Source organism: Corvus cornix, chromosome 14, assembly GCF_000738735.6.
Source record: "Corvus cornix cornix isolate S_Up_H32 chromosome 14, ASM73873v5, whole genome shotgun sequence".
Lineage (NCBI taxonomy): Eukaryota > Metazoa > Chordata > Aves > Passeriformes > Corvidae > Corvus > Corvus cornix.
The window spans coordinates 1,190,297-1,201,190 of record NC_046344.1 but is presented as its reverse complement, the minus strand read 5'-3'; the positions used below and the strand labels follow the sequence as shown (position 1 = coordinate 1,201,190).

The 10,894-nt window shown below is 50.6% G+C and overlaps 1 protein-coding gene across 1 annotated transcript in view; it reads left to right on the top strand.

Moving 5' to 3' along the window:
* The first annotated feature begins 3,162 nt into the window (after nucleotides 1-3,162).
* SYT17 (synaptotagmin 17) overlaps nucleotides 3,163-10,894 on the top strand; it is a 35,685-nt gene continuing 27,953 nt past the window's right edge. Inside the window, exons 1-3 of the mRNA XM_039560483.1 lie at nucleotides 3,163-3,238; nucleotides 6,285-6,302; nucleotides 7,606-7,754. Of these exons, the coding sequence (XP_039416417.1) occupies nucleotides 3,224-3,238; nucleotides 6,285-6,302; nucleotides 7,606-7,754 (182 nt within the window). The 5' untranslated portion in view covers nucleotides 3,163-3,223. The remainder of the gene's footprint in view (nucleotides 3,239-6,284; nucleotides 6,303-7,605; nucleotides 7,755-10,894) is intronic.

Below are 10,894 nucleotides of genomic sequence, written 5' to 3'. Positions count from 1 at the left end.
CATAGAGCTAGAATAAATACAGGTCCCTATGGCCTCTCCTGGGTACAGGTTGTAGGGAACAGCCCTGCTCCTGGTTGCCCAGAACTTCTTGAATAAAATCTCCTGGACTTGCCTCTTCAGGGTACAAACCCAAGGCAGAAAAAAGCCTCAAAATCACAAAGGGAGAGAAACTGCATTTCCAAGAAGCCTGTAAAGAGACAAACATGTTACTAAAGGTGGTTCTGCAAAGTTAATTGCAGATACCATTATTGGAGGGACTCTGCTGCAAGGAAATTGAGTCAATTCTGTAACAGCAAGAGAATCTGGACCTTTATCAGCTGCCAACAGCACTGGGGAAGCACCAGCTACAGTGGCTTGTCATTTATAAAAACATCTGGAGATAAGAAGCTTATTTTTAGGCAGAGTGGTAGCTGGCTATTCCAGCAGGCTCAAGTGGTGATAATAAGGACTTGGCAAAAGAACAGCAGAGGAAGACACCTCACCTTACCTTGTATAGCCTCTCTTCTTCTTGCTTTCCCCTTGCAGCAGAAAGCACTGTCAATTGCTTTAGGAGGATTTAAATGAAAATGCCTTGAAATAGCCATCAGATTGCCTTCCTTTGCTTTCTTTACTTTTTCAGAGTGATGCTTTTCTCTCTTAACTTTAAGGCACGAAGAAGCTGAAAGTCTTTGGGTGGGTTTGGGCATGGCATGGCATTTTGAATACCAACATCCCTGGTTTGGTTTGTTTGAGAAGCTGCTGAACTGATTTGCTGTGCTGGAGGTAGATTTTGCTACTTGCTGGGCTGGTTGTAATGATTCGAGTGCGTGCTTTGGATGTAGCTGATGTTATTCCCAGTGTGTATTAGTAAGAATAGAAATCTGCCATAAAATCATGTTCTGCAAAAGCAGGATTCATTTCCTTGTTTTCTGCTTAAAAATTCTGCATTTGCAAGCCTCGCCATCTGCATCAGAGCCATTACATGTGGGAAGTATGGAATGTGTCTTATCAGACACAGAGCGTGCACAGCAAAGGACATCCAAAGGTTATGTTGTCATCATGTCAAATGGATCTGTTTATTCTGAGTGCTGTAGAAGCAGAGCTTAATCAGAGCATCAGCCATATGCAGATTTGAAATTAGATTTTACAATAACCACCTGTCTACTGTTTTGAATCCATCATATTCCTTGGGTTAGAGCTGTGCTTGCTTAGTGAATGTGTGTGCTGGGAGAACATCATCTAAAAGCCTTCATGCCACGGTGTAAAAGGCACTTAAATGCACGGATATGTGTGAGTGTGCAAGGGGAGCAGATGTATCTCATGGCTTTGTGCTACAAGCTGCAACTGCAGCATGTGAAGGGGAAAAGAGGGCATTCCTTTCATGCAAAAATCAATAGTATTGGCGACCCCCCATTCTTTTGCTCTTCTTTTTTGGCTTGTAATTCTTACATGTGTCAGCCAAAAAAAGTCACTGTGAAGTGATGCAGCATTTGATCTTTCTCTTCCCTAAAAGTTTTCAAAGAAATAAGTACAAACATGCACATAATGTTTGTGTAGTGCCTGCCACAGTTTTGTGACTCACAGCATTCTGCCTTTAAGGAGTCAAAAAAACTGCCTGAAAGCTTAAGCCTCTCTCCACTATATTGCAACATGAAAAAAAGAAAAAAAAAAAAAAAAAAGAAAATCTGTGTGTTTGGTTATTGCAAGCTGCATCAAGGCGGTGGTGAAAAGAGCAACAATATTCAAAGTAAAGGTTGACATTTTAAACACTGGCACTCAGAAAGAAGTGGAATTAAAAAGAATTGCAGAGCAAAAATTGACAAATAACTTGTACCACCACTTAATCATATGCTCAAAACTGCCTGAGACAAGTAAGCAATACAGGCTTTTACTTGCTTATCTCCACTGTGATAATTATTCTTCTAAAGCAGTAGCTGCTCTCCCTGGGGAAAAAGAAAGTTCATTTTTTTTAAAATTCAGAGTATGGCCCTTCCCACGGAAGTCAGCGGCAGTTTTTCATTGAATTCAATGAGAACTTAAATGGGCCATTAAACGAGATCAGTAATGCAAGAGCTTTCCAAAGACATCCTGCCCCAGATGCTCCTTCCTTACCACAAGGAGCAGCAGTCACCAATGTTCTTAGGCTGGCCAATATCTGAACCTGCAGTGTCCCCTTCTCCAGAGCAGATGTTTGCCCCGTTCACCACAGTAAACTGAGATGTGGTGAGTCAGAGCTGCTGTGAGTCAGGGAGGTGCCCTGACCGTCCGGCTGGGCTGAGATGTGGCTGCTGCCTCTCTGCCTCTACCCAGGGTTTAGGGTGAATCGATGTACCAGGAAGGTGCCAGAAGCATAGCCTGAGAGCTTCCTCCAAAACCGAGGGCAGAAGCCTTTGTTTGCACCAGGATGCTGGGAAGCCTCCAATTCGGGTGGCACCAAGTGATCAAGAGAACGGCCAAAAAGCTCCACTTTTCCTGTGCTTTCCCTTCCAAGAGTTTGACCTCAAGAGTGTTTTGCTCCTTCTCCAGGTCCAACCACCCACGTGGTGGGATTTGCCCATTGCTGGACCGCGTTCCCTCCCACCCTGCCTCTGGCTGGACCCAACACATCAGCGCAGGGACACGATGCTCACTGAGGTCTGTGGGTCACAAGCTCTCTGCTCGCTCCAGCTCCTCATCGCGGCTGGGGAAGGTGTGAGTTTGTATGCTTTGACTTTGTTCATCCAAGCTCACAAAACAGCTGCATCTGTCTTGAAACTCAGGTGCGTCTCCTCATCCAGCGAACTCTTCTCGGGAAAGCGCTGCTGTGAAATCGCTTTATCAGCCACGGCCACCGCTCGCACCTGCCCAGCCGTGCCTCGCCGCCAGCGGCACCTCCCGCGCCGCGTCCCGGGGGCCAGGAGGGCTTCGCATCCCTGAATTTCCGCGCCGGGCCCTCTGGAGGTCAGTGTTCGCCCGCGCTGCGGCGGACCTGTTGCGGGCCCGCGGAGGCTCCGCGGGCAGGGCAGGGCCGGGCGGGAGCTGCCCGCCCGCTCGGAGCGCCGGCCCCGCGCCCGCCACCCGCCCCATCGCCCGCGGGGGCGGCGGGGTCCCCGCGCTGCCGGTGCCTGCGCGGCCGCGGAGCCGCCGCTGCCCGGGGGCCGCCCCCGTCCCCCGCCCGGGGCGGTGCCGCGCTGCGGCGCGGGTGGGGCCGCGCGGCGGGAGGTGCCGTGCGCGCCCGCGGAGCCCCGCGGAGCCCCGCGGAGCCATGGCGTACATCCAGGTGCGTGCGGAGCGGGGGAGCGGCGCGGCGGGCCGGGGGTGATCCCCGGGGGACGGGGGGGTCCCCGGGGGTCCGCGGGACGGGTGCGGTGCCGCGGTGGGTCCCCCCGTGCTCCGCGCCCGGTGCGGGTGCTCAACTTCGGGTTAACTTCTGGGGAGGAGTTCCCGGCGGCGACAGCAGCCCCCGGCGAGGGGCCAGGCGGGGCCGGGGCAGGAGCGGGGCCGGCAGCTGTTGCTAGCGAGACACTGGGGCAGAAGAGGATGCCCGCGGGGTTGGCGAGCAGCCCTCGGGCCTCTCTTTACTGGGGGAGCGGGATGGCCCCGGGGACGTGAGAGCCCGTCCCGATCCCGCACAACAAGGACTTCTTGGAGGGAGGAGGATGCTGAACCCCGCGGGCAGACTGAGATGCGATGGGCCGCCCCGGCCTGGGCACGGTCCGGGGCGGGGGGGCACTGGCGCCCTGGGCTGCGGGGAGCCCCGGGCTGCGCGGTGACGGATGGGCTCTCCCAGCATGGTGGGGCTGAATTTTTGCCGGGCTTGTTCAGACCCTGAGCGACCCCCGAGCCGCCCGCTTCCCAGCCCTTACCCCGAGTGCAGCCGCCCAGTTCGCGATGGACCCGAGCGGGGGGGGCATCTCCAGCCGGGCGGGCGCTGGTGCAGACCCCGCTGCAGACCCCGCTGCAGACCCCGCTGCAGACCCCGCTACAGACGCCGCCCGTGCCCGCCGTCCCGCGGGGCCGTGTCGCTCTCCGCCCGCCCCGCCGTGCCCCCGCGGTCCCCTCCCGCTCGGGGGATGGGGATGGGGATGCCGATGCCGAGGGAGCTGCCCCGGGCGTCGGGGCTGGAACAGCCGCGGCTGGACCCGCCCGAGGTGTCCTGCGGGGTCGGGGCTCTCGGGGCTCCCGACGCCCCCGGCTCGGCGGGGTCCCGAGGGGGGCCGGGCAGGCCTTCAGCAGCACGGCCGTCGGGAACCGTGGGTACAAAGCGGGGGGTACCCGGGTGAGGACCAAGACAGCAGCAACATCCCGTTTTCCCCACACCGGCGTCTCAATCATGGTGCGATGGTGGGGGATGTGTGGCTGAGGGAACCGCACTGTCCTCAGGCTGCGGTGTCCACTGCCGATGGAGCTTGTGAGCCTTTCCTGGGGTGTAACTGCGGGGGCAAAACACGGTCTGTGACCACTGAGGACCCCACCCTGCTGCAGCATCCTTGGGGATCCTGCCACGGTGGTTTATTGCCACTGGTCTGTGGAACTGGCTGGGATTGGCGGCTGTGCTATCTTGGAGCAGGAAACCCCCACCCGGGGGCCCTGCAACAGGTTGTGGCGATGGAGCCCAGCCCCCAACTTCGCCCTTGATGAGGGCTCCCTCGTGGCTGGAGACTCCCATCTGGGTTGTTGTCTGCTCGGCCAGTTGGGATGACGTGGCAGAGCTGATGGTGCCTCCCCGACCCTGGAGGCTGAGCCCTTCTCCAGGGGTTGCTGAGCACATCGCAGCAGCCGTGCTCCGGGGCATCCCCCAGAGCCTCTGGGGCAGCCTTCCCTAGAGCCCTGCCCTTGCCCAGCCCTGACCCTCGTGCCGGGTGCAAGCTGAACAGGTGGTCGTGTTTGCTTTCCTTTCATGGGCCCCCGCATTTCAGCCCTGTATGGCGCTGTTGACTTGTTTACCTCTTCAGCGCTATAACACTCAGTTCTTATCCCTGCCCTCCCGTTTGTGGGTGGTCACAGGCTCGCTCTGTCACCGGACTGTGGGATGGCTGCGTGTGCCCTCGGGGCCGGTGGCACACAGGGGTGGGCTCACATGCCTGTGATGGATGGTGACCAGGAGGGCTGCTTGACGTGAGCCTGCCGTGTGTCCCTGTGGGCCATTTGGAAAAGCCCTCTCTTCTCATGACATGTGCTCGGCGTTCAATCGCGTGGCACCGATCCAGACGCTTTGTTTCAGAGCAGTTTAAATATCCTCCTTGCAGCTCTGCTAAAACACTGTCGCTTTGGCTGCAACTTTGCATTAATAAGGAATTATAAAGCCCTTTTAACCACTCAGAATTTTCTTAAACAGTTGGCCCATGGGTATCTGTAATCAGTGTCTTGTCTCGTTGCGCTGCAGCTCTTCTAGTCTTTTAACTGCTTCTAACAAGTGGTGGCCTTTTTGAGAAGCACTGGCTTCCAAGAAGTTTCACAGGAGGGCTTGCACCAAAACATGGTCCATGGGAGAGTTCTTGGAACTAAAGGCAACTTCTGCATCCCAGCTTCTTTAGAAAAGGCTGCTCTCGTCCTGTCATGAGCATAAAGCTAGGAACCAATTTCTGCATTTGGAAGAGTAGGATAATGGGTCAAGGATAATGTTCTAGGGGTGGCTTTGTGAATGAAAAACTGGTTTGTGATGCCTTCTCTCTTTGCTGTAGATTTTCTCTGTGCCTTGGGGGAGGTGGCTGCAGTGCAGATTTTTGAATGGGAGTGTGGGACTTCAGCCTTTAACTTCTGTCTTCTGTGTTCTTCAAGTGACATCTGAGGATGAGGCTGAAGGAGCCCAGTGATGTGTGTGTAATGGAGAGTATTCAGTCTGCACCCCTTCCTAGAAATGTTGCCTTAATGAGTTGGCATTGGAACTGCATTGATATGGGCTGAATATGGAGAAAAGCCTTTTTTTCCACCCAAAAATTTGGATGTGGTTTGCTGTCAGCAGTAAGTAGTTGCTGCAGTTAGAAGCAGGTTACTAAAGAAAACAAAATAAGTGGTTACATGTGATACCCATGAGCAAGGAGCAGGATTTTCATGCTTCAAAATGGGTTTGGGAGTTTTGCTCCTGGGAAAGGAGGAGCAGAGGGAGCTTTGTGGGGAAGGACTGGAAATGGCAGAAGCTGATGCCCAGTCAGACCTCTTCTTCCTCTAACATCTACAAGGTACTGTCTTGCCAGAAATTCAAACTCATCCCAGGCTGGGGCATGTCATGGCAGAAAATTTAAAGTTGTTTGAGCATTGCTAACTTGTTTTTGTCTTTTTCATTTTGTTCCCCTTTGCTTCACCCTGGATGTCTAAAAGGACAGTTGGAACCAATAAATGAGGTGAGTTAATCTGATGATTCACTCCCCGCTCTGTCTCCTCGCTCCATCCTGAGAGGATTGTGTCGTATTTTCTGACTCTTTACTGATGTCCTAGATATAAGTAATGCACTGCATTTTGGGCTGGTAATTTTTTGGCTTGCAATGTCCAGATTTTGTTCATGGAAAAAAATGTGTGTTTTACTGTAGCAAAACGCCCTGTTCCTGTGAAGTCTTCTCTGCAGATCAGGTTCCTCTGAGGAAACCCCTCCACATGGTCTGCACTCACGAATACTGCAAATGTCTCGAGTATTTTGGGGAGATAACCGTGGAGAATCTCTCATACACTTTATTTCTTCAGTTTCTCAGGAACGTTGCAAGGTCACATACAGCTGTAAAGCGGTGTGACCCTGGGTGCAGGTGCTGTGCCCTTGCAGCTGTGTGTCTCGCTCTGTGCCCACAGAGCAGTGCCCTTGTGCTGCTTAATGAGCCCTCTCGTGAAGCTGGGGCTGCTGTGGGTGGGAAATGAGCTGAGGTTTGGCTCTCTGCTCCTCTCAAAGCAGAGCTTTGAAGTGTGGGGGTAAGGCTGTGGGTCTGGCATGGAAATGGGGCCACAGGGTGCTGCCCACTCAGTTGGGGAGCTGACGCTGTTAAAAGTGGTGCTGCCAGAGCCACCACGGAAACCTAAGAAATTCAAGACTTTTCTGGGTCAACTATTCTTCTAAAAAATACCATTGAAAGTTCTTCATTAAATTAATCATCGTAGTAGAGGGGAAGCATGAGGATAGTGTGCTCTGGCTAATCCATTTTAGTGGTGAGTTTGTTGGGCTGTAATGCTCTGTGTGTATGGGTTGTACAGATATTACTGGTACATCTACAGGGATGAAGTGCGTTCACATCGCTGTGTTAATTAAATAGATCCTCGCTGGGTTAAATCAAAGCTTTCACTTACCTTCTGCTTTAATTCCTTCTGTTGTGTGTTTGCTGATCTATTAGATTGTTGATGTGTGTGGAGGAATACACGTGCTTCCACTCCAGCATATTGCTGTGCCATAGTGCTTTGTAAATCACCCTCTTGCCAACCTACATAATAATACATTGCCACTAGAGGGGAAAATACCTGCAGAGAATGCTTATTTTCCTGCCTTGTTATGGCATCAGTGGCGTTGGGCTGGTAACTGCACAGCACTTGTCTGTTGGTATAGATGAAATAAATATAGTTCTTAATGTTCTGTTGCAGAAACACAAACACAAATACAGCTGAATGTTTTTTCTCAATAGCTGTTGATGGGTTGTAATCTTGTACTTTGGTTTCCAATGGCTCCAGGGTTTGCTCGCTCGAATCTCGGATCTCTTGCTGTGCCGGTGGACTTGCAGAAATTGTTGTCAGAAGTGTTTCGACTGTAGCTGTTGTCAAACAAATGAAGATGAAGTTGAAATCCTGGGACCTTTTCCTGCTCAAACTCCAGCCTGGCTGTAAGTTTAGATGCATGATTTCCTAGTTTTAACCAAGGAATAGGACTGCTCAGCTATGGTGAGAGTGTTGATATGAATTGCAATGGGACATTCAGAGGGTGCCAGTTAGAGAGCAGGAGGAATGAGGGAATGAATGAGGGTGGGAATGCAGGCTTCTCCTGGCATGGTGAGAAAGGGCAGCTCTGTTAACTTAAATAGCAAGGTCAGTCTTTGTAAAAACCTTTTCTGATGGGTAAGACAGAAGTTGTTTTTTAAGCTGGCATAGCAAGCTGATAACTGGTTTAGCTGTGCCCCCTTCTCTAAAGATGCCTTTCATCTTCAGTCCTCTTCCCTCTTCAAATGGACCAGTTCATTTTGGAATTGGAGCACTTCAACTTGGCTGAAATGCTGATGAGGTTGTTTCCAAATACTTTCTTATCCTAGCATGAAGGTGGTTATCACACAGGCAGATGAAAAAGCATAGCTCCTACGTGCTCTGAAGGGGAAATTCATTTAAAGTTTCATTTAGCAGGACTTGATCTCCATAGCACTCTTCAGAATTTCTTCTCAAATCATTAAAGAACCACAGCACCAAGTTTTATCTGGAGCTTTGGTTAGTATATTTGCAAATCCATTACAAAGGAAGTCAGTGAAGTCTTCCTCCTCTCAGTCAGGAATCTGCAGCACAGGGGTGACCCCATGGAGGAATTAGTGAAACCCAGAAGGCAGCAGAGCTCTCTGGTGTTTCAGTGGCTGCCTTGTCAGCTGGGCTGGGCTGTCTTTGTGGAGCAGACCATTTGATGGATATGGCTTCAGTGTGTCCAGAACTTGTGGCACAGGAGAGGCCTATTCAGTGCATCATACGATGTTCAGGCTTTGGTCCCTGGGCACTGAGACACTCAGGTAATTTTATCTACTCCTGTGAGTATGTGCTGTTATTCTGTGTCAGCTCTGGAAGGTTCATGTCTTGGTGTTGTATGAAATAAATTTTCTCACGTTTAAATCACAGTCTTGTCCACGTACTCTTTTGAATTCAGGTAGAACAGGATGGTAATTAATACTGAAGCAATAAAAGTAGAGCTGTTCAAGATGTGTTAGAGTGGTTTTAAAGTGTGGAGCAGTGTATTTAAGAGTCTGATATATGGTCACAAATGGATTCACCTGCAATTAATGGGGAATGGAAACAAAATCAATGCTAAATAGGAAAGCATCACGCACAGGAGAGCACAGTGATGAGGCTGCAGTATTGGATGTGGAGAGATCAGTGCAGGAGCAATTACATCTTGGGAACAAGTAGCAGGGCTTGTGGCAAGAGGACGATTCAGAGCTTATCTGGTGTGCTGAGTAGCTGAAGGGACAGCCAGTGTGTTTTGAGGTGTGCAATGATTGTACCAGGGTATAGTTTTTGACTCTTGGGTTCTTCTGTGTGGCTAAAGGGGCAATGTGAGCACTGAAGCCCTGTTCTTACTGTCTCAAGTCTCAGGTGTATGGTGGCTTTGCAGGTGAGTTGGACTTTGCCACAGGCAGAGAACATGGAGACCTTTGGACTCATGAAATGCTCTCTCCAGCCTGTATTGTTTCCCCCTGGTCCTGCTCCATCTGAAAGCCCCTACAGTAACTTCTTGCAATGGCCATAAGCAGAGGACAACATGCTCTGGAGAAAAACAACCCAGTTCTCCAACCCTGTTGTGCTTTAGGCTTCACCTGTGGATGCTGACAGCCCTGGGAAGGTCCCTGGGACCCCAGGCCAGGCCATTTATCCATCTTTCCATCCAGCTCCGCGTGGTTTGGTGCAGTTAGGGTCTCCCTGTTCTGCTCTAGTGCTGAGAGAAGGGGAGTTCCCAGAGGTAAAGCCTGAGAGGGGCAGCAGGCACCAGAGAGGAGGACACAGGAGAGAAGGAGCTTTGCTTTGCTGGGACACCTGGACGCTGCCGTGCCTTAGGATCAGTGAAGTCACCATCTCCTGTGGCAGCTGCAAACCTGTGGTCTCTAGGGATGCCTGTTAACACATGCTGATGGACGAGCTGCAGATGAGGCTTTGCTTGCTTGAAAATGCTGCGGGCTCCTCTTGAGCTGGCGTGGACCCAGAGTGGTGCCAGGGAGTGTGACAGTGCTTTGTGGTTCCAGGGTGGTTTTGTTGGAAAATGGTGAGGGGGCACAGAAATTATTTAAGTGAGGAGGACAAAGAGAACAGAGGAGATAGGGAGAAACAGAGGACCCAAGGGGATGTGACTGAGAGGAAAGGGGGAGAAAGTGAGGCTGTAGAGGAACAAGGGGCTGGAAGATGAAGTGGAAAAGAAAGTAAAAGGCAAGAGCCAGATTTGGTATATTTTGTTTGCTGATGAATGGGAGAGACAAGCCTTTGGTGTGTGCATGTTTAAGGTGGAAATAATCCCATGTTGACTCAGAGTTCAGAAACCAAAGAAGAATTCTGTTTTCACTGTGTTGATCTTATGATTTTATATCTGTATATCATTTTTGGACATAGGGAATGGTCTCTGGAGTTAGATGTGTGAGCAGAGTAAGAGTTTGGACTTGGTGTTAAGATGTTTAATGGGTATGTTTTTAAGTGCTCAGGGATCTGTGTATGCCAGTTGACCCCTCATTATTTTTTTTTTTTTCTCTTATTTTTGAAAAGGAGGTTTTTGTATTTAGTGGAAACCCCTACAATGAAAAACAGGTTTGACATCACCATATTTTGCATTTAGATGCATGCATTGAATTTGGGAACAAATCAATTTATTGTATTCCCTGCTTGCAGTCTGAAAGTGTTTTAAAAATAGATCTAAGTTTTCAGCTGGGATCTTTCCATCTTGCCTCTTCTTCATGGGCCTGACACATTGGTGTAACGTAGAACGCAGTTTGTTCCTTCCTCACCTTCCTACCCATGCCCCAGGGAAAACCCGTTTTTGTGGTCCTCATTGGTGAAGAGCAAACATCTAAATGCCCGTGGTTAATGACCCATCCTTTATTTTCTGGCCCTAGGTTTTCCCTTTGGCAGCTCTGAGACACTTCATTGTCCTGGAAATTCAGGAGTGGACGATAAAACTGCAAGTTTAAGCCCTTACTCTTGAAAGAATATGGATTTTTCTCACTTTCTGAATTTTTTGCAGTGGCAACTTAGATTAAAAAAACCCATTCCTGCTGTGAGTCCAGTTGCA